The 23,719-nt window shown below is 38.7% G+C and overlaps 1 protein-coding gene across 3 annotated transcripts in view; it reads right to left on the reverse strand.

Moving 5' to 3' along the window:
• TTC39B (tetratricopeptide repeat domain 39B) overlaps positions 1-23,719 on the reverse strand; it is a 124,699-nt gene that overhangs the window by 13,066 nt on the left and 87,914 nt on the right. For all 3 annotated transcript variants that reach the window (XM_079790493.1, XM_079790491.1, XM_079790492.1), the window contains 9 exons: positions 23,421-23,486; positions 21,812-21,920; positions 21,195-21,262; positions 21,047-21,106; positions 18,099-18,260; positions 17,381-17,472; positions 16,363-16,489; positions 13,256-13,364; positions 1,396-1,513 (listed from right to left, as the gene is read on the reverse strand). In XM_079790493.1, coding sequence (XP_079646619.1) covers positions 1,396-1,513; positions 13,256-13,364; positions 16,363-16,489; positions 17,381-17,472; positions 18,099-18,260; positions 21,047-21,106; positions 21,195-21,262; positions 21,812-21,920; positions 23,421-23,486 — 911 coding nt within the window. The remainder of the gene's footprint in view (positions 1-1,395; positions 1,514-13,255; positions 13,365-16,362; positions 16,490-17,380; positions 17,473-18,098; positions 18,261-21,046; positions 21,107-21,194; positions 21,263-21,811; positions 21,921-23,420; positions 23,487-23,719) is intronic.

Genomic DNA, 23,719 nt, shown 5'->3' on the forward strand with positions numbered 1-23,719 from the left:
AAAAACCCAAAATCCAAAATTATAGAACACAGAAGCACACAATTCACTATTGTTAAAACATAACAAATGGCACAAATGGGTCATCTCTTTAATAATCCTTTTGATGGTTATGAAAACACCAATAAAACAGAACTCAATGGATACTTAATACTTAACATGTTCACAAAAATTATAAGTATATTTCTTATTTGTGAACTAGACATGGGCTCTTTCCTCTCCTTCTAAGTTCACCAGCCTCCCCACATTCTCAGCAGGAAGGGGAAGAGTGACCATGGGTGGAAAAGCGCACCGTATGGTACCGAGGATGTCAGCTGGCACTCTGTGGCTGTGATCTATGAGCCAATATTTAAAAATCAGGAGAGTTTACATCAAATCCAGATTCCAGGCCTTTCATGAAAAAATTGTAGGAGTTACTGCTACAGAGTCTACACTATACAGAGCAATAATCAATTAGAGCTAAGAAGTGGCTGCATTCTTTGGAGAGAACACACAATCTCTTGAATCTCCAGGGCCCACCAATCCTTATTGCTACCACCACTCACTAAGGTTTCTTATCTGGCTCTTTGCAGATGTTTGCATTTATGATTCCAGATACAGTATAGAGAAGAAAGCCAGGCATCAGAACCTGACCCCTCATCAATGCTATTAGGAAGAAAAAAAAAAAATACTCATGTGTATACAGGAGAAATGCCTTTTGCCAAAAGAGAAGCAGTTAGTGTTTCTCCATATCTCTCTTCCCTGTGATTATTATCACAAGGATGGCAAGTCTCCTTTCTCAACTCTGAATCTCTATGATCCAGCACAGTCTCTGGCACATAGTGGGTGCTCAAATATCTGTGGAATAAATAAATAGAAAAACAAATGCAGCCCTAACCGGTTTGGCTCAGTGGATAGAGCATCGGCCTGTGGACTGAAAGGTCCCAGGTTTGATTCCAGTCAAGGGCATGTACCTGGTTGTGGGCACATCCCCAGTGGAAGGCGTGCAGGAGGCAACTGATCGATGTTTCTCTCTCATCAATGTTTCTCTCTCATCGATGTTTCTAACTCTCTATCCCTCTCCCTTCCTCTCTGTAAAAAATCAATAAAATATACTTTAAAAAATGCAGGAATCAAAGAAGTGTCAGAGGTTCTGTACATTGCTGCCCGAGTTTAGCTGGACACCTGCAGGCTTGGCCATTCATTTAGTTTTGTGTGTCACCTTTAAACTCCAAGAGGCAATGCACAAAGCCGTGTTCCACTTAGATGATCATTCGGTTCTCAAAGAACAAAGACAACACTACCGGGTTCTGTTTCTGGTCACACCAAGTAAAAGGGTAGCAGCAAGAGAAATCACTTTCCAACAGGAACTCGCAGGAGCCACAGTTTGCCCGCGGGCGGGTTTCCTCCTTTGTTTACCTTTGGATGACATGATTGAAGCACAGTTCCGCCTGCAGGGGCCGCTGTAAGTTCTTCAGGCAGCACCCCTTCAGCAGCTTCAGCAGGCACTCGTCGTCCACCAGGTAGTCGCTGCAGTCTTAAAGCAAACACACAAACATCATGCACAAAACCAAAAATACTTGTTCAAAATCCCAAATCAGAGGAAAGAACGGATACTAGCTATTAGGTTGCAAAGGGGTCATTTAAAAATAAAATGTTTCGCACGTGCTACGCCTCACTAAATAAAACACAATGAAGTTTAAACTAAGTGGATATTGAATTTACTACATTAGTCTAGTACACCCTGTTATTAAGGGGTTCACTTCGTCCACTTCAACCTTTTTCCAGGGGCTCCTATTCTGAGTGATGTGCCCTTAGCATAAGAGTAGAGCCTCTGAACTCTAAGTAAGGCAGGGCTGTATGAATTCTGTGAAAGGTAAAGCCCTGAGGAGCAAGAAGGTGCGTCCTCCTGTGGTTGTGGCTTCTAACTGTGTTAGCTTCCTATGGATGAGGACAGTACTTCCATATGGTGAAGCAGATGGCCTTCTACCCATTAACATTGCAGAGAGCAAATCCTGAATTGTTTATAACTTATCAATTCTCCCAGGCTATGTTCTTTTGAGGGGGGAGGGAATTAGATGATAAAATTAGATTAAATGGTTCTGAAGTACATGCAAGGTACCTCAGACCCTCACACATCTCTAACTGCTTGAGGCTAATGGAATGGTTTTCCTTTTGCCACTTTTTCCCTTTGGGGAAGGAGGCTTTGCCCCCCACAATATTATGTGCGAGATCTATGACAAAGATAGCTATTTCACAGCCACCACTTTTGAATTTGGGGGTTTTTGCAAGTAAGATGCAACTAAGAAGTCATTCAAAGACAGACTGATAATTTACACATTTCACATACAACACTGGGGCGGGGGGTGGGGGGTGGGGTTGGGGACACAGGGGGATGGACTGGGGCCTGCAAACCAAATTAATGAGGCCCTGGGAGTTCCTCCTATTGAAATCCTCCAGCTTTCAGAAAAAAGCTCAGAAACCACCATTCACACATGCTGATGTTTTACTTCGTAAGCTGCCCATCTATGGGAGGTTCACGATGCTGTTTAACCAACTAAAAGGGGTCCCTTTACTTCCAGGTGCTGAAAACAGCTGATATTCACCTTTCACTCCCAAGCTCTGATGGGTCATTCGCCAAGAAAAATCACAGATAGCAATACCGCATTACCTTTCCTATGACTTAAGAACCATTTTTCTACCAAAGAGGGGGAAATCTATGTATGCTTCCAATCATAGATGCTCACTGAAATACGCATTCAAGAAACAGTATCTTTCCAGGCTTATAACCAAATCCTTAGGTCCCATGCTAGATGCTAGTTTTTAGCATTGCTTTTGTGCATTTTATTGAGCTCTCTGTAGGATTTTCTGATAGTGTGTGTTATCAGAAAATTCTGGCGCCCGGTAAACAACGGTTTTGCTGAGGGTAACAGCCTTAACACCATGCAAAGCTTAAGTATCAGTAGAGCCACACTTAGCTTTTATTTAGATCGTGAGTTAGGAATATGGAAAATAGTTACAAAAATACCAACATTCCTCCAAAAACCTTAGGAAGCAAAACCATTATTTCTTCAGACCACAGAGCAACATCTGTCAGATGATTATTTTCCCTTAAGATGTGAATGTCTATCACGATTCTCCAGGTCATGGGTGAGTTCACGGATGAACATTTAAACAGTTTCCATTTTACATTCTAAGAAAAGGATGATGCCGCCAAAGCACATTCTCATCACAAAAGATCTGCACTTAATAAACAGAGGGTAGGCAGAGGAAAAAGAAGTTTGAGGCTGAGGCTACAAAAATATCTACATTGAACATCTTAGAAGCTAGTTGAAACGCACCAAAGAAAAATATTGAAAGTAGATTTAGAAAGTGAAAAGTTGTAAATGATACTTTCCCTTTTATGTCACTCTGATTATGTTTGCTATGTGATTTCAAATTAACCACAACAAATAGTCAAACAAAGAGCGAGTATATTAACTTCTGGCTCCATGTTGAATTTAGTTAGATTTCAAACGAAACGCTAATGTAATTCATATCAAACAGTGACTCCAAGCATATCACACGGAATATTTTTCTCTCTTTAAACAGTGTTGCTCCCTGGATAGCTGTAACCAGCCTCTCAGAACTATGGCACTGTCGGCGTACATCAACTGCACCCTCTGCCATCCTTTACTTTAAAGACACCAAAGGTAGAAGCAAAAGCACATTAATTCCTAATAATGGAAGTGGAGGGGTGGAGATGAAGTCTAACCTCAGGTTTACAACTTCACTCCATTTTCCAATTTTGGATTTTTCCTCTTACTCGGGAGGACAGAAACCTAATTATTCAAAGGTCATAACAGTAGTTCGGGGAGCAGGGGAGTGCCGGGTGTGTGTCAGGTAATCTTCCTGTATAACCAATGGACCTGGAAGAGATCATCACCATAAATTTCATGTGTAACATCTGGCAAAGGGGATCTTCAGGAAAGGAACCAATTTTTCTACCCAGGGGAAGCCATACAAAGACAGAGCTTGACTAAGTACAGTGTGTCTGTCTAAGCTTCCCTGGGCCCTGCATGAATATTTCTGAAGCCTATCACTTCATTATGTCAATAAAAGAGGAAGGAATGGATGGAGATATTGTCCTGGTTTTTTAAACCTCTATTGCATTTTACATGCACAGTCTGATACATATATTACGCCTTTAATTTTTTTCTCCCAACCAAAGAAAGGACAAAATAAACTTAGGGGTGGGGGTGAAGAGCCTGCCCACAGAGAGAACCTCATAGTCCTCCAGGACTTCTTTAGACAAAAGACCCTCTCTGCTGGTACACATTAGTCTACATGAAAAGGATGGACATTCAAACATCAGAATTTACTCTACTAAACCCACAACCTTTTCTTGGTAGAAAAACAGAAGCAAGCTGGCCTACTTTTCTGAGTGAAAGAATAAGCTAAAAATGTTTTCATTTAATAAAAAGAGATTTTCCTTTACTTCCCAATTTTCACATATCCACTTTTTTACTTGTTTATTTTTTAATCTTTATTGTTGAAAGTATTACATATATTCCCATTTCCACCCCCACACTGACCTCTTCTAGCCCGCCCCCGCCTCCACCCCAAGCTTTCACCACCCTATTGTCTGTGTTCATGGGTTATGAATATAGGCATACAAGTTCTTCACTTTTCCATTTAGTTTGTGGTTATGTGGGATTTAGTTATAAACAATTTCCTTAACAGCAGAAACAAATGCTTTCTCTGCCTATTATAATTCTATATCTAGCAAGGAAATCTAAGAGTGTTCAAATGAGCAAATTACTCAAAGATGGCCAAATTAGTTGAACACAAATGAATACTAATAAATTTGTTCAAAAGTCCAAATGGGCCCTAGCCAGTTTTTCTCAGTGGTTAGAGTGTCAGCCCTCAGGCCAAAGGGTCGCAGGTTCAATCCCCAGCCCAGTCGGGCACAAGTGGGAGGCAACTACTCAATGTGTCTCTCTCATGTTTCTGTCACACACCCCCCTCTCTCTCTTCTCCTTCTTCCCTTCCACACTCTCTATAAAAAAAAAAAAAATCAATGGAAAATCTAATTTTTTAAATCCTCACCCGGGGATATATTTTAGAGAAGGAAGGAAGAGAGGGAGAAAAAAACATTAATGTGAGAGAGAAACATAGGGTGCCTCCAGTATCTGCATGCCCTGACCGGGGATCAAACCCGCAACCTTTCTGGTGTACTGGTCAACACGCCAACCAACTCAGCCACCAGCAAGGGCTGAAATCTCATTTTTAAGGTGAAATTTCATAGAGTTTCATTCCATTTAAATTCAAAATGATGTAACTTTATGTTGATTTTCCACTCAGAACAAAATATTTTTCCTTTTTGAAATTATTTTACATGAAAAATAGTAAAGTTCACCTCCCACCCATTAAGATGACTACTACCAAAACAAAAACAAAACAGAAAATAACAAATGTTGGCAAGGATGTAGAGATATTGGCACACTTGTACACTTTTAGTGGGAATGTAAAATGATACACAGCTACTATAGAAAACTGTATAGCAGTTAACCCTGAAACCAATACAAAATAATACTGAAGGTAAAGTTTACAGTAAAAAAAACCAACAAAAAAAAAACCAACTGTGTAGCAGTTTCTCAAAAAAATTAAAAATTGAACTAGTGTATGACCCAGTAATTCCACTTCTGGGTATACAACTAAAAGAATTTAAAGCAGGGTCTCGAAAAATATATGTCTACCGATGTTCATAGAAGTATTACTCACAATACCCAAAAGGTGGAAGCAGCCCAAATATGCATCGATAGATGATAAATCGATTAAAGAAATGTGTCATATACATATAATGGTATATTATTCAGCCTTAAAAAAGGAGGAAATTCTGGCACAGTACAACATGGATATACCTTGAGGACATTATGTGAAGTGGAATAAGCCACTTATATGAAGCCTCTAGGGCAATCAAATTTATAGTAACAAAAAGTAAAATAGTGGTTGCTAGGAGGTAGGGTAGGAGAAAATGGGAGTTATTATTTAATGGGTATGAAAAAGTTCTGGAGATTGGTTGCACAACAATGTGAATGTAAACACCTCTAAATGGAAAAAAAAAGAAAAGAAATGGATAACAGTAAATTTTACTACAAAAAATTAAAAATAGATATAATTATTAAAAATTAGTAAGAAAGCTTATCACAACTTTATGCAATAAAAACTACATTGAAAATATGTTAGTGATAGAACTTCACAAAAAAAGTCTGAAATGTCCATACAGCAAGTCTATAGTCTGTACTTATACATACGCTCCTTTGGTTGTCTGTTAAATAGTAAAAAGTTTTGACTCCTCTTTCTCATCCCAGTTTTGTGAGACTTCTTAGCCGCTGGTTTCCCTGCTGCCCAGAAATCAGAGGGAATTATCAGTTTGTGAAGATGAATACCTCAATATTTTAGCTTCTTTAACTAAGATCCAGATCATTATGGGGGTTAACTGCTATAACTTTTCTAAAAAAGGGGAAGGAAAATAAAAAGAAAAGAGCGCCATGGTTCTTTTATAAAAATGCTGTCTTTAATATGGAAAGGTGACATTATAGTAGTCCCCCCCTTATCTGTGGGGGTATAGTCCAAGACCCCCAGTGATGCCTGAAATTGCAGATAGTACCAAACCCTAGATATCCTATTTGTTTTCCTATACATACATGCCCATGATATAATTTAATTTATAAATTAGGCACAGTAAGAGATCAACAACAATAACTAATAATAAAATAGAACTATTATTACAACATACTGTAATAAAAGTTATGCAAATGTAGTCTCTCTCTCTCTCTCTCTCTCTCTCTCTCTCTCTCTCTCTCTCAAAATATCTTACTGTACTGTCCTTACCCTTCTTCTTGTGACATCTACATAAGATGAAGTGAGATGGATGTATTGGACAAAGGAATAATTCATGTCATGAGTAACAAATGGCAGAGATCAAAACCACAAATGAAGGGAAACTACTTTCCTCACCCTCCATCAACAGATGAGCTTTGGGTGTGACTTTTCAATAGTGGAGTAGGATATTCCATTCGCTAGTCTCCTTGTGAGCATCTATTTGTATTTCCAAAATGTCTAAGGAGGGAGTGGGCGAGGGGGGAGTCTGTGGCCTCAGAACAGCACTGCTCTTTCTTCTATTGGATTCTTTAACTATCCAGCCTGAAACTTTGACCTTGTTAATAGATAAGTTAATGATTCAGCATTCATTCTTACATATTCCTTCTCCTGATTAGTGGGAATCTAAAGCTAAAATTACTTTAAATATGGAAACAACCTAAGTGCTCAAAAATACTGCAGACTGGTTAAATTATAATGCATTAGCTCCATAATGAGCTATGAAGCTTTTAAAATTATTATAAGGGTTATGTAGCAATAATTTAAAAGTTTATGGCAAAAAGAGAACTACTGTATGATATGGCAATTCCACTCAAGGTGTCTATTCAAAGAAAATTAAAACACTACCATTGACATCAGTGGATAGATCTTCCAGATAGAAAATCAACAAGGAAATGGTGGCCTTAAATGACACACTAGATCAGATGGATTTAATTGACATTTTCAGCGTATTTCACCCAAAGCAGCAGAATATACATTCTTTTCAAGTGCACTTAGAACATTTTCTAGGATAGACTACATGTTAGGACACAAAAAAAGTCTTAATAAATTTAAGAAGATTAAAATCATACCAAGAATCTTCACTGACCATATGGTATGAAACTAGAAATCAATCACAAGAAAAAAACTGAAAAACACACAAAGACATGGAGGTTAAATAACATGGTACTAAACAATGAATGGATTAACAATCAGATCAAGGAAAAAATAAAAATAAAAGTACCTTGAAACAAATGAAAATAAGAACACAACAACCCAAAATCTATAGAACACAATGAAAGCAGTCCTAGGAGAGAAATTCATAGCATTATAGAACCAACTAAAGAAACAAGAAAAATCTCAAATAAACAACCTAACTACACTTAAAGGAACTAGAACAAGAACAACAAACAAAGACCAAAGTGAATAGAAGAAAATAATAAAGATCAGAGCAGAAATAAATAAAATTGTCTAAAAAGAAAGATACAAAAGATCAATGAAACCAAGAAGTGGTTTTTTAAAAAGACAAATAAGATTGACAAACACTTAAATCAAGAAAGAAAAAAAAAAAGAGAGAGGACCCAAATAAATAAAATTAGAAATAAAAGAGGGAAAATAACAATTAACACCAAAGAAATACAAAGAATTATTTTTAAAAATATTATGAAGAACTATATGCCAACAAATTGGACACTCTGGATGAAACAGATAAATTCCTAGAAACCTACAATCTTCCAAAACAGAATCAGGAAAAATCAGAGAATCTGCACAGATTAAAACTAGTCAAAATGAAGCAATATAAAACAAACAAACAAACCAAAAACCTCCCAATGAACAAAAGTCCTGGGCCAGATGGCTTCACAGGTGAATTTTACCAAACATTCAAAGAAAAACTAACACCTATCTTTCTCAAACTATTCCAAAAAATTCAAGACAAGAGAAGACTCCCAAACTCATATTACAAGGCCAGGATTACCCAAATTCCAAAACCAGATAAAGACACTACAAAGAAAGAAAATGATAGGCCAATATCCTTGATGAGCATAGATGCAAAAGTCCTAAACAAAATGTTAGCAAACCGGACCCCGCAGTTCACCATGATCCAGTGGGATTTATGGTCGGATACAAAGTTGGTACACTATCTGAAAACCAATAAACATGATATACCACATAAACAAAATGAAAGATAAAAAACACATGATCATATCAATAGATGCCGAAAAATCATTTGATAAAATCAACACTCATTTATGATAATAACTCTCAGAAAAGTGGAAATAGAGGGAATGTACCTCAATGTAATAAAGGCCATATATGACAAACCCACAGCCAACATCATATTCGAGGGGAAAAACTACAAGTGTTTCTCTTAATATTGGGAATACGACAGGGATGTCCGCTTTCACCACTCTTATTCAACACAGTACTGAAAGTTCTACCACAACAACCAGGCAAGAAGAAGAAATAAAAGGCATCCAAATTGGAGAGGAAGAAGCAAAACTGTCATTTTGTGCAGATAACATGATATTGTATATAGAGAATCCTAATGATTCCACCAAAAAACTACCAGAACCAATCAATGAATTCAGTAAAGTAGCAGAATACAAAACAAATACCCAGAAATCAGTTGCATTTTTATACCAGAAAGGGAAACTAAAAAAAACAACCCCATTCACAAATGCTTTTAAAAAATACATAGGAATAAATTTAGCCAAAAATGTAGAAGACCTTTCTTCAGAAAATTGTAAGACACTGAAGAAAAAAATGGAAATATATACAAATAAGTGGAAGCATATACTGTGTTTATGGATAGGAAGAATTAACATAATTAAAATGTCCATACTACCCAAAGCAATCTATAGATTCAATATAATTCCCATCAAGATACCAATGGCATATTTCTCAGAACTAGAACAAATATCCCAAAAATTTATATGTAACCACAAAAGACCCCAAATAGCCACAGCAATCTTGAGAAAGAAGAACAAAGTGGGAGGAATCACGCTACTTGATATCAAACTATACTACTAGGCCAGAGCAATCAAAACAGCCTGGTACTGGCATAAAAACGACATACAGAGAGCCCAGAAAGAAACCCACGCCTCTATAGTGAATTACTATTTGACAAAAAATGGGAAAACAAACAATGGGGTAAAGATAGTCTATTTAATAAACGGTGCTGGGAAAATTAGACAGATACATGCAAAACAATGAAACCACACCACCTTCTTATACCATACACAAGGATAAACTCAAAATGAATTAAAGACTTAAAAGTTAGACTCAAAACCATAAAAATCCGAGAAGAAAACATAGGCAGTAAAATCTCGAACATTTCTCATAGCGATGTTTTTTTTTCCTGTAATATATCATCGGGAAAGGGAAACAAAAGAAAAAATAATAAAGTTTTTGCACAGCAAGGGTAGTCATCAACAAAATGAAAAGACAACCCACTGAATGGGAGAACATATTCATCAATGATACATCTGATAAGGGGCTAATATCCAAAATTTATAAAACTCAAACCAAAAAAACAACCACAATACAATTGAAAAATGGGCAAAGGACCTGAAATGACATTTATACCAGAGGACATACAGATGGCTAGTAGACATATGAAAAGATGCTCCCCCTCACTAAGCATCAGAGAAATGCAAATTAAAATCACAATGAGAAATCACCTCACACCTATCAGAATGGCTATCATCAATAAATCACCAAACAACAAGTGGTGGAGAGGATGTGGAGAAAAGGGAACCTCGTGCACTGTTGGTGGGAATGCTGACTGGTGCAGCCACTGTGGAGAACAGTATGGAGTTAAAAATGGAACTCCGTATGATCCAGTGATTCCACTTCTGGGAATATATCCGAAGAAACCTGAAACACTCATTCAAAAGAATATATGCACCCCTGTGTTCATTGCAATGTTATTTACAATAGCCAAGATTGGGAAACAGCCCAAGTGCCCATCAGTACATGAGTGGATAAAACAGCTGAGGTACATTTACTGGGACACAATGGATTACTACTTGGATGTAAAAAGAAGGAAATCTTACCCTTTGCAACAGCATGGATGGACCGGAGAACATTATACTAAGTGAAATAAGCCAGTCAGAGAAAGAGAAGTACATATGACTTCACTCATGTGGAATCTAATGAACAAGTAAACTAACAAACAAAATAGAAACAGACTTATAGATAGGGAACAGACTGACAGCTGTCAGAGTGGAGGGAGTTGGGAGGTTGGGTGGAAAAGGTGAAGGGATTAAGCAAAACAAAACAAAACAAAACCTCATGGACACAGGTAACAGTATGTTGCTCACCAGAGGGATAGGGGTGTGGAGGGAGGTAGAAGAGAGGATGGGGTATAAATGGTGATGGAAGGAGACTTAGCTTAGGGTGGTGAACACAATACAATATACAGATGATGTGTTATAGAATTGTACATCTGAAACTTATATAAATTAACCTATGTCACCCCCATAAATTTAATTAAAAAGTGACAATGAAAACACTAAATCAAAGAGATATATGACTCCATGTTCATTGCATCATTTATAATAGCCAAGATATGGGAATAACCTGTGTCCATTGATGGATAAATCAATAAAGAAAATGTCACACACACACAGGTGAGAACATATGTATACACACACACACACTGGAATATTATTCAGCCATAAAAAAGAATTAAATCTTGCCATGCAACAAGATAAATAGACCTTGAAGGTATTATGCTAAGTGAAATAAATCAGATAAAGACAAATGCTGTATGATCTTACTTATATGTAGAACCTTAAATTAAAAAAAAACACCCAACCACGCCACCAATGCTGATTAGATACAGAAAACAGATTGGTGGTTGCCAGAGGTCAGGGGTTGGGAGGTGGGCGAGCAAAGTGGTTGAAGAGGGCCAAAGGTACAAAGATCTATTTATAAAATACGTAAGTCACAGGAATGTAACATACAGCATGGCGACTATAGCTAATATTACTGTACTGAATATTTGGAAGTGGCTAAGAGAGTAATCTTAAAAGAAATGTGTAACTATGTGTGGTGACAGACATTAACTAGATTTATTGTGGTGATCATCTTGCAATGTATACAGATATTGAATCATTATGCTAACCTACTGTGCACCTAAAATTACTATGTCAATTGTACCTCAATTTTGGGGGAAAAAAAGTTTATGATATATTAAATTTAAAAAAAACTAGGCTACTATATCTTCAGGTACATTATGATTATAACTATAAAAATCAGCTAGGATGGACTATACAAAAATTGTAAATTAATTGTGTTGTAGCAAAAATACGGACACTTTTTTCACCTGCTTCTATCAATTGTAATAATGGGTTTCATTTTTAACAATTGTAAAGAGCAATCTCACTAAGCATGTCAGCCTCAGGCTGCAGCTCCAAGTACAAAAACGACCCAAATGAGGTCCTCCTCCCTGGAGCCAGCGTCAGGGCCCAAGCCCCTTGGGGAGTGTGCCGAGTAGGGGCCAGTGCTCCCCAGTGCCATCCTGGTCCGGTTAAGAGAAATGAGCTCACGGCTCTGACTCCCCCTGCCTCCTCCTGAACTCGTATGCCCTTTCCCATGCTTCTCACCACAGACGTTTTCATTTTACTCCAGAGGATAAGATCGTTGTCTTGGTAAGGCAAGGGACAAAGGCTAACACTTACGGGACGGTTTATCAAAAGAGAAATCCTCTATTGAAGACAGACAATTAGAAAAGGGCAGAACACGAAAACTCGGATATTATCGGGCCCAACACCACTCCCGCTTTAAAAAGAAAACGTGGATATTATCCGACCACACCTGAGGGTCGGGGTGATGAGGGGGTTTTCCAGGGTCTGGAAGCTGCAGAGCCGGGACTATGAGCCCAGTCCCTGACCTGCCTTCTACTAACAGGCCAGCTGCTCCCAGACAGGACACTCCAGGGAACTGGAGAGGGGCCTCTAGTGTCACCAAAGGTCATGAGTAAAAGAATAAATTTGTGATAAGATTTCAACTCGAAAACAAACAGTTCTCTGTGTCCGCAAAAGCATGAAGGACACTAGAGAGCAAAAGCAGGCGTGGCGAGAGGCACAGAATAAAATCACAAGTGCACGCTTTCCTTGTGCTGCTCGGACACTCGCCTGCCTTCTTCCCTTCCTCTTTTCTGGTAACAGATTTATTCAGATATAATGCACATACCATACAATTCACCCACTTAAAGTACACAACTCACTGCATGTATTAAGAGTTGTACACCCATCACCACAATCAATCTTAGAACATGTTCATCACCCCAAAAAGGGATGCCAGACCCTTTAACTATCACGCCCACCCCAGTTCTCCATCCTGGGCAACCACTGGTCTACTTTCTGTCTTTACAGATTTACCTATTGTCAGTATTTTATATAAATGGAATCATGTAACATGCAGTCTTTTGCGACTGGCTTCTTGCACTTAGCCGAGTGCGCCCAGGGCTCATCCATGTGTGCAGCGCGTATCCTTCCTCCCTTCACCTGCACTGCAGTCACCAGACGCCTGCAGCCCAAGCTCTTCGGTCCTCGCGATGCACACGGACGAGCACAGGCAGATGTGAGCAGGGACATGACAGGGGAGAGGGAATGGTAAGGATTTCCAGGCTTTCAAGGTTCATACTTACTTTGATTTTGTAAAGTTGCCTCAGCCTTTTCAACAGTTAACAACAGATTTTCGGAGAGGTCTTCTCTTTTGCTCACTACTGGAAAACCATTCCAGATGTACATCATTTCCTAACAGGGAGGATGAAAACCCATTCGCAATTATGTGAGGGTTATTCAATGTCCTTGGCAACAACAAAACTACGAATGTGTGTTTGCCTTGGTTGCTACGAATCTCATATGGAGTTTAGTGATATAATTTCCCCTTTCTCATTTTATTATATGACTTTTTCTTTTATACTGTGAAGTAATTCAATAGATATACTATAGTGTTTTTACTGAAAAAATAACATATTCATTCATTGAACAAACATTTATTAAGCGCTTATTGGTATCAATCATTTTGGAATTTAATCAATTATAGATACCAAAGTAAATATTTTATTTTTTAATGTTTTTATTTATTTCAGAGAGAGGAAGTGAGAGGGAGAGAGGAATAGAAACATCAGTGATCAAAATCATTGATCAGCTGTCTCCTGTACATCCCTCACTGGGAATTGAGCCCAAAACCCGGGCATGTGCCCTGATAATAGAACCATAATCTCCTGGTTTCTGGGTCAATGCTCAAGCACTGACCACACCAGCCAGGCAAATAAATATAATATTTTAAACTGATACTATGGACAATTCTATTTAATATAAATCTTTGCTGTTACATTTAAGTAAAGGGAAAACATTTTAAAATATCTGCCAATTATTTACATAAATTGTTTCCAAGAATATCACTGGAAATGAACATAGGAAATATTTCACTGGGCTCAGGTTCTTGTATACCATTAAAACATGTGACAGTTCAGTAATGCAATCCAATATGCAGAAAATGTACTCATTTGAAGGCCATATGGCTGAATGACAGCCCTTGAAAATGTAAACGAATGATTTTTTTATTGCAAGTTACATTTAACAAGGTAACAGATGAGAATTTTTTTTTGGACCAAAAGCAAATGTGCTTTTGCTTGAAAATATTTTTATAATCTTCCTGGTAGTGCAGTTCACATTTTTACAGGTATGAAATAAGCAGGGTAATTAGTATTTCTTAGAAATGAAACATGATGAAGATATTATTTAAACAACCTCTTACAGGGAAACAGTGGAAATGAGGAAAATGCAGTTGAGTGGCAACAAAGTAATCTTTAATTTAGTAGAAAACTACTAAAACTGCCTTTTATTTCACATCTTACAGTTTCTTGTTGCTAACAGTGTCACAACTCCATTCAATAACTAATGGCATATTTAATGATGATGATCTTTTTAAGATGTTGTTTTTACTGATGAAATATTTACAAGAGGAAAGTAAGTTACCACAATTCAAGCCAATTATACTGCTTAGATCTAGAGAAATCAGTGCAGCGAGTTAACCTTCTTGAAGACCCTTAATGAAGTCGGATATAATTAGCTTATAGAAGTCCTAGGGCAGCAAGAAGGCTATGGTGCTCTACATGATTTTCAGGAAAGTTCTGTGATGTAGGAAGAAAAAGTTTCCAAGCACAAATTAGTGATAGAAGTGAATTAGGAAGGGAGCTAAAAGCTGTCACTGGGAAAACAGCAGCAGGCTCCCACATTAGCTGGGAAAGAGGGATATTTGGTCCTCTTCCTGGTTTTCTTACTTTCATCTGTGCTCAGATACAGAGTGGTCAAATTTTGTCCTGCACAGGCACAGAATAACCTGTGCTGGTGTGGTGTTCCCTGAGACTGTCTATCTGAAGTAGAAAACACTCGGGCCTGGGCACTAGATGCAGGTCGCTCCTATCACCTGGAGGGGCTACAGTTTTCTTTCTCAAGGCAGGTAGAGAGACCTCCCGTAATTCAATGATGAAACAATAAATACGCGATGAAAAAATCAATGAGGTATATGAACTGTTCACAAGAGGAGAAAGAAATAAAAGTAAGTAGGCACATAGACATGTTCAACTGCACCAATAAAAAAACACAAATTCAAACAGTAAAACACTGTTGGTAGAATTTTAAATTGATTCAGCCTTTTTGGGAGGGCAATTTGGCAATGTCAAAATACTAAATCCATATACCCTATAACCAGGAACTCCATTTCATGGAAGTTTTCCCAGAGAATTATTTGCCCAAGGACAAAAAGAAGAATATAAAAGAATATGAACTGTAGCATGTTTATAATAGTAAAAACTGGGGGAAAAAACCTGAAGAACTTTCAAAGGGGAATAATTGAATAATCTCTGAAATACAAAAAATAAAATTTTTAAACATCAGGAAAAATTTAATCTCTGAAATACAAAAAATAAAATTTTTAAACAAAAAGAAAAATCTAAAGCCCCAACGAACCACAGCAATTTGAGATACCCGGTACTTTTTCAAGAAGTCTTCATTAAGAACATTTAAGTTGAAATTACGGTTTTTATGAAGTCTAGCCTTGGTGGTCTAACCATGAGGACTATGGCTCGGGCTGTGCACTGCCCAGAACAGCAGCCACCAGCCACTCAGGCTCTGAGTCCTGGAAATGTGCTCGTCCACAGGAGATGTGCTCCCAGAGGAAAACACACATACTCCAAAGAATTAGAACTCTACAGAAGAACAGGAAGCATCTCATGACATTTTTGTCGATTCCATGCTCAAACAACAACATTCTGTATATACCGGATTAAACAAAACCCATCTTTTCCATCATTTTCATGTTTCCTTTTCCTTTTTAACATTTTACCTTTTCATTTTTAATGTGGCCACTCAGAAAAGAGAAAATGACCTATGTGGCTAGCATTACAATTCAACTCAGCTTAAGTCAACTCACCCCACTCTGCCTAGATTTCCTTACCTGTAAAATGGGCTACAAAGAGAACCTACCCTCAGAGTCATCGAGTAAGAATCAAATGATATATATTTTTAAATAGTCCTTATCATAATGGGTAGAACATACCAACTTGCCAAAAAAAATCAGCTGTAATATTTATTATTTAATTATGAATGTTCACCTTATAGACAACACTTACAATAGTTTTCAATGGAGCTAAACTTCACAACCAAAGCGAGGCATGTTCCCTGCTGCTAGGAAGAGACCATTAACTTCTAGAACACAAACAGTAAATAAAACAAAGGCAGATACCAGGGCAGGCAAGACGAGCTTCACTGGTGCAGGCAATGAGGCGGAGTAACGGCGAGACTTCCTCACGGCAAACTTCTCCGTAGGGATGGATTTCCCCGCAATTCTCTGCTTCAAGCTATCCACCTGTCTGTGAAGAGCCCAGCCCAGCAAAAAGTCATTAGGACACAGACTATTCACACCTGTGGTGTTCACGCCGTGCTCCCTAGCCTAGGCCAGTGGTCGGCAAACCACGGCTCGCGAGCCACATGCGGCTCTTTGGCCCCTTGAGTGTGGCTCTTTCACAAAACACCACAGCCTGGGCGAGTCTATTTTGAAGTAGTGGCGTTAGAAGAAGTTTAAAAAATCTGGCTCTCAAAAGAAATTTCAATCCTTGTACTGTTGATATTTGGCTCTGTTGACTGAGTTTGCCGACCACTGGCCTAGCCCTAGGCCAACAGCAGCATCACGTGGAAACCTGGTCCAAATGGCAATGTTCAGGCTCCTCCCCAAACCTAATGAATCAGCAACTCCTAGGATAGATGGATGGATGGATGGATGGATGGATGGATGGATGGATGGATGAATGGATGGATGGATGGATGAATGGATGGATACTAGTGTAAACAAAGCTAAACAGATTACTCCCCAGAAGAGCCTCTCAGAATCTTTGACACACTAATGAAAACTAAGGGTATGTTAAACTGTACTCCTTAAGTTTATCTGATCACAGAATACCTTTGATACATAGCAATGGTTGATGTCTTTTGCCAACAATACCATTTTAGGAAACTGTTCAAAATGCAGTAGCAAAGTCCGAATAACAAAACAAAAAATAATGTGTTCTCAAAATTCCTGCTAAAAAAATGCCATTTTGAGTCTTAGCTAAATATATTTTTAAAGAGTGCCTGTGTTACATAAGTAGATAAATTAAAGAAATATGAAGGTGAAGCATGGGAGCGCAGTAAGGAAAAAAGAAGATGTACTTGTGTGCTCCTCTTTACATACGAGGCGTTGGTTATAGAAGTGGTATATTGCTCACCTGAATAAAGTTACCACATTCTCTTTAGTTGCTTCTACTTCCTCCTCAGGAAGCATACTCAAAATCGCAGCTTTCAAGTACACATACGTTGCCTGGAAGAAGAGAAAAAAGCACCTGGTTATAGAAGATTCGTAGGAACATGGCACTTCAATCTTGCAATCAGGAATGACCTACAGGTCTTCCAGACATAATATTTAAGAGGTATCAAAGAAATAATAGAAGATGACTCATGATGCCTGTTCCGAATGAGATTAACACTTTTCACTTACTGATGACCATTTTCCTACTACACAACTAGAGTGCTCTTGGGTGAGAAAATGGACAAAATGAACGAGAGATCATTATCTCATTCCTCCCAACTTCTCACAAGTGGATTAGAATCAATGTTGATTATTATGAAAAGCTTTGTCATCAGGGCATTGGAAAGTCTATAAAAAATTATTAAAACTATTGGTATTTAGTAATTTTTAAATGTAAGTACAATTCCTCTTCAGAGGGAAAGCCTCTGCGGAAAAGGACTCTTTGGATGGCTTTTAAAGTACCAAGTGCTGAGGACCAATAGCGTTCATAACTGATAGGCACTAAGTGCACATTTCCTCCTTTGACAGGTCTCAGTGGAGAAAACCATGTCGACATCATACTACTGAACAAATAGTCCTAATAAGTCCTGTATACTTATTAGTAAATAGATGACATTAATGGAAGCACTGCTCTTTACCTTGGACCATTTACTCTCTTTGCAAAGCAGGTCTGAATAGTAATAGGCCTTCATCCAGTTTTGTTGGAATATATTAATCCACATCAGCTCCCAATAACAGAGATGGTGAAACTGTTTCCATTCTTCTTGAACTGAAATGCATTTTCGAAATATCTCTTGTGCCTATAAGTCAATTGCATAAAGCTGATCATCCAGATATTATACAAGGAGATAATAACCTAATGGAAAAATACATAAAACACTTTGTACAGAACGAACAACATCACCCCTCACTAAACCACTCAAAATGATGCTATTTTCCTTTCCTCACATGTAATGATACAATTCTTTTCTGCCTCGCTGATTCGGTTTCTGAGGCGGCTGTGAAACTTTATAAGGTGGGAATGGGGAAGTTATAAAATGTAGTAAGATATAATATGTAGAGGTCCATTAAGAAAAGACTGACAATAAAAGTTAGAACTTTCAGAGAGTAAAATACACCTTAAACAAAGTTAAAGGCAATGGCCAGACTGGGAGAAGATATCATCAGCTAAGTAAGTGGCAAAGGATTAACCTTATACAACAAGTTTATCAAATCTTCTAGAAAAAGACAAAAAAACTCAATGAGAAAATTGTCAAAGATGAATAGGTAAATTAGAAAGATACACGAGTAACAAATATACATTTAAAGAAAATAAAAAATATAAATTTAAAAATTAGCCCAGCTTGCCTTAGCTGGTTTAGCTCAGTGGACGGAGCATCAGCCTGCGGACTGAAGGGTACCAAGTTTGATTCTGGTCAAGGGCACATGCCTGGGTTGTGGGCTCGAGCCCCAGTGGGGAGCATGCAGGAGGCAGCCGATCAATGATTCTCTCTCATCATTGATGTTTCTATCTCTCTCTCCCTCTCCCTTCCTCTCTGAAATCAATAAAATACATATTAAAAAAAAATTAGTGTGGCTGGCAGGGCTCAGTGGTTGAGCATCAATCTATGAACCAGGACATGGTTCAATTCCTGGTCAGGGCGCAATCCCCAGGAGGGGGCATGCAGAAGGCAGCCCATCAATGATTCTCTCTCATCATTGATGTTTCTATCTCTCTCTCTCCCTCTCCCTTACTCTCTGAAATCAATAAAAATAAAAATCAATAAAAATAAAATTAGGTTATCATTGTTTAGCCAAGAAAGAGGCAAAAATAAAACAGATCATGTCCAGACTGGGTAAAGAGCACTGGAAACAAGTATTCTATCGTTACAAGAATTTAAATGGAATAGCCTTAAGTCAGAAGGGCAATCTGGCAGAATTTATCAAAATGCAAACATCTTTGACCTGGAAATCCTAATGATCAGCATATCACACATATGCACAGAAATATACATATAATCATGTTTACAACAGCATTGCTTATAGTAGCCAGATGTCTATCAATAATGGACCACTTTAATAGGTATAGTACATCCATCCTAAGAAATGAAACCCAGCCATCAAAAGAAATGAATGAGAGTTACATACACTGACCTGGATAGAAATCCAATATGTATTGTAAGTAGAAAAGAAAAAAAAATCAAAGAAAAATACATGTTTGACCCCATTTGTATGGAAGACAATTGCTTGTAAGAATCCTATATAATAAAAGCCTAATATGCAAATCAACCAAATGGCGGAACAACCAGTCGCTATGACGCGCACTGACCACCAGGAGCTGCCCGCAGGCCTCAGGCCAGTCAAGGTGGGTGCCAGCAGGGGCCCCCTGCTGACCCCACCGGTCGCCCTGCAGAGGGAGGCAACCAGCAGTGGAAGTGGGGGGTGGCGCCAGTCGCCCTGCAGAGGGGGGCGACCAGCGGTGGAAGTGGGGGGTGGGGCCAGTGAGCGGGCGGTGCCAGGCCGGCCAAGGCGGGTGCCAGCGGGAGTCCTCTGATCGCCTGCCAGTCGCCCCACAGATCGGCCCTAATTGCCAGCCAGGCCCAGGGACCCTACCCATGCACGAATTTCGTGTACTGGGCCTCTAGTATTTATATAAAAGGCTCTTCATCTTCTTCAAGGTAATTAGTGAATAATTCGCTTTGATGAAGAGCACACATGTAGTACAGTGAGGTTGCATCTCATGCAGGGGCTAAATTCCAAAGTCAATATATAATACTAAAGGCCCAGTGCACGAAATTCGTGCACAGGTAGGGTCCCTAGGCCTGGCTGGCAATCAGGGCCGATTGGGGGTCTTCCGGCTGCGGCTGGGGCCTTCCTTCATTCCACACTGCCCCCTGATGGACAGCGCACGTCATAGCTAGCGATCGAACTCCCGGGCTCCTGGTCAAACTCCTGAGGGGACGTTTTGCATATTAGCCTTTTATATATATACTAGAGGCCTGGTGCACAAAATCTGTGCACTGGGGGGAGGGGGTGTCCCTCAGTCCGGCCTGCACCCTCTTGCAGTCCAGGAGCCCTTGGGGGATGTCTGACTGCCACGGAGGCAGGAGAGGCTCCCGCCACCGCTGCTGTGCTTGCCAGCTGTGAGCGGGGCTTCTGGCTGAGCAGCACACCCCCTGTGGGAGCACACTGACCAGCAGGGGGCAGCTCCTACATTGAGCGTCTGCTCCCTGGTGGTCAGTGCACATCATAGCGACTGGTCATTCTCCCGTCCGGTCAATTTGCATATTAGCCTTTTATTATATAGGATAGATAGAAATTGATAATAGTCAAGTCTTTTTAAAAATCCCTTAAATTGTACATCTGTATTTTGTATACTTTACTATGAATTGTTTCATGTACTTTATGTGTAAATGTAGACTGTAATTAGTAATCTACTACATATAATAGCATACACACACAAAATTCAATTTTGGCTTTTTAATTACAGAGTTTTTCCTTTGCTTCTGTCTAGGGCACACAGCTAAACTGACTTATGTTGAATGAGAATGTGATGCAACTCCACCACACAGACAACTTCCCAAATAATCCCTCCCAAAGAAATTACCTCTTCTACATTGCCTTTCAGCAGCTCTATTCGGGCGTGATAAAACAGCATGAATGAGCCCTGAGGAGAAAGGAAGAGATACACTGTTCAATGGTCAGCCCTGGCCTGGGGATCGCGGCTGAAACTACACTTGCGGTTCTCGGCGTACGTTTGGAAACTGCTGCAGGAAGGGCGCCAGGAGACTCTCCGCTTCCACCAGGTTCACCTCTCCTGTCCCTGCAAACGCAATAGCAACAGCCTCAGTCTCCAGAAAACAGGCAGACCCTGGTCATCAATCCCCCCAAGTTCATTACCATGTAGCAAAGGCCTATTCATGGAAAGGATGAAAGCTGTTCATTTCTTTGGAAAATATACTAAGACAAGCCTCATCTGTGACTTTTCGTTTAAGAAAGCTCTAGGACAGACTAATTCCTAAGAACAGAGGTGTTGTCTTAGACCCCTAATTGGAGTGTCTGGTTTTAATAGCAATAGTAACTTATTTTAGCCCACATTTTAGTTTAAAAGGAAATCTAGGACGTTAACATAGATCTCCTTCAACAGGTATTATAGAATTTATTTAGCTATGAACAGATTTTTAAAATTCAATGAAAGAAACCCTCCACCATCCCTGACAAATGTTACTATTTTCCATCTTTATTCATAAATAAATAAATAAACAAATAAACAGATAGATTTAGACTATTACCATTTACTGATTTTTCAAAATTTTTACTTAGATGAAAGATAATCCACTGATAATGACATAAAATGCAGCCCAGCACTTACCAAGTATTAGGGAGATGTAAGTATGGAAAGACAGAATGGTCAAGCAGCAGAGTGGAGACCTCATGCTTCTTCCAGATGCACCTTCCTGTAGCTGCAGGAGGCCCAGTTCCTGTGGGAATTAAACGCTTTTTAGAATGAGAAGAGCGTGCCTGGGAAATCATACTCAGGAACTTGAAAATGCTAGCTCCTCTATCCCCACCCACCACAAAGTTCATCTTCCAAGAACTGAGAATAGTCGTAATTCCTAGCTAGAAACAAACTTTACATTTTAATGTGGCATAAGACAATCTCACAAATTCTTTTATATCATGTGATTCTAGGGAGAGAGAAAAGCAGAGCTCATTTCGGAGAAATTTTGTTATTTCTCTGATATAGTAAATATTAATTTATTAAAACATACTGAGGATCTAAGTGGAAGGCACTATGGTGGGTATAAATAAATATGGTTCTATGTCTCTCTATAGAGAAGACAGTATACAAGCACATGATTTTACTAGAATATAGTGAGTGCCACGTGAAAGAAGAATGGTCAAGGGGAAGGGGAATGATTAAATACAGTCTGAATAGAACATATCATGAAGAGATCACCGCAAGTACATAATGCCTTATGAAGAACAGATACAGTAGAATAAATGAGGGGGAAAATTAAAGGTTTTTGCCCTGGCTGGGTGGCTCAGTTGGGTACAGCATTGTCCCATAGACCAAAAGGTTGTGGGTTTGATTCCAGGTCAGGACATATATCTAGGTTGCAGATTCGATCCCCAGTAGGGGCATGTATGGGAGGCAACCAATTGATGGTTCTCTTTCTCTTTTTCTTTCCTTCCCTTCCTTTCTCTCTTAAAAAAAATCATTAAAAAACATATCCTCGGGGGAGAATTTTAAAAATTACAGGTTCTTGTACGTATTCTCATACATTTCTTGAAACCTGCTCTCCTAATTAACAGGGATGGCTTTTGCAATAAGGCAACTTTGATAATAGCATATTGAATGCTATGATTAATAAATGCTATACAGTACAAAAACAAACTCATGGAAAACAAATGTCCTTGCTTAGTTTTATAGTGAAGCTTGTAAAAACACAAGGAAACCCAAAATACTGCAGCTATGCTTGATCATGTGAATCATAAAATGTTAGACTTGGAAATCTAGCCAATTTCCTGATTTTACAAAAGATTCTGGGGTTGTAAAAATGTTAAGGAAGCAAATCTGAACCACACAAGTGTACTCAAGGTCCAGCAAGCACAACACAGGGTGGGGCAAAAGTAAGGTTTTGTTGAGTACACGAAACACGGACTTTATTCTTGTATTATTAATCACTGCATTATTTTCCATCTGAATAACTGTAAACCTACTTTTGCTCCACCCTGTCTTAGTAAAATAAAAGTTTTAATCTCAGAATTTAGGTAACAGAGATAAAAAAAAAATTAACTTTCAGTAGAAAAAGCATCTCTAATTCCTAAAAAACATGATCAAGGACCAATGGCTCTTTATTATCCTGCACACAAATTGCCAACAATTGTCATGTTGGTTATGAGGACATGTTACATTGCTCTACTATTTAGTAAATAAAATTTTATCTGTCAAAATTGAGATGAAATTAAATTTGTACCCTATTTCCAGAAAATCCTATAAATTCTAGTAGTCTGATAATCCGTGCTGGTAAAAGGGACAGCATCTGTAAGAAAAAAAATAATACCAGTGTACTCACATGTTAGTGTATCTAACTGTAGGCAAATGTCAAACTCCAAACAACTTCAAGTTTTAGTAATTCAGTAATATGAAAAATTAGAACCGAGTTGAAATCACCAGACGTGTCTCAAGCATCACTTACTGCACAGGTTGCGATCACTACTTGTGAATTAATTTCATTTAGCTAAGACAATAATCTAAAAAAAAAAAATGTTTAAA

The sequence above is a fragment of the Cnephaeus nilssonii genome (genome assembly GCF_951640355.1).
Source record: "Cnephaeus nilssonii genome assembly, chromosome: 14".
NCBI lineage: Eukaryota > Metazoa > Chordata > Mammalia > Chiroptera > Vespertilionidae > Cnephaeus > Cnephaeus nilssonii.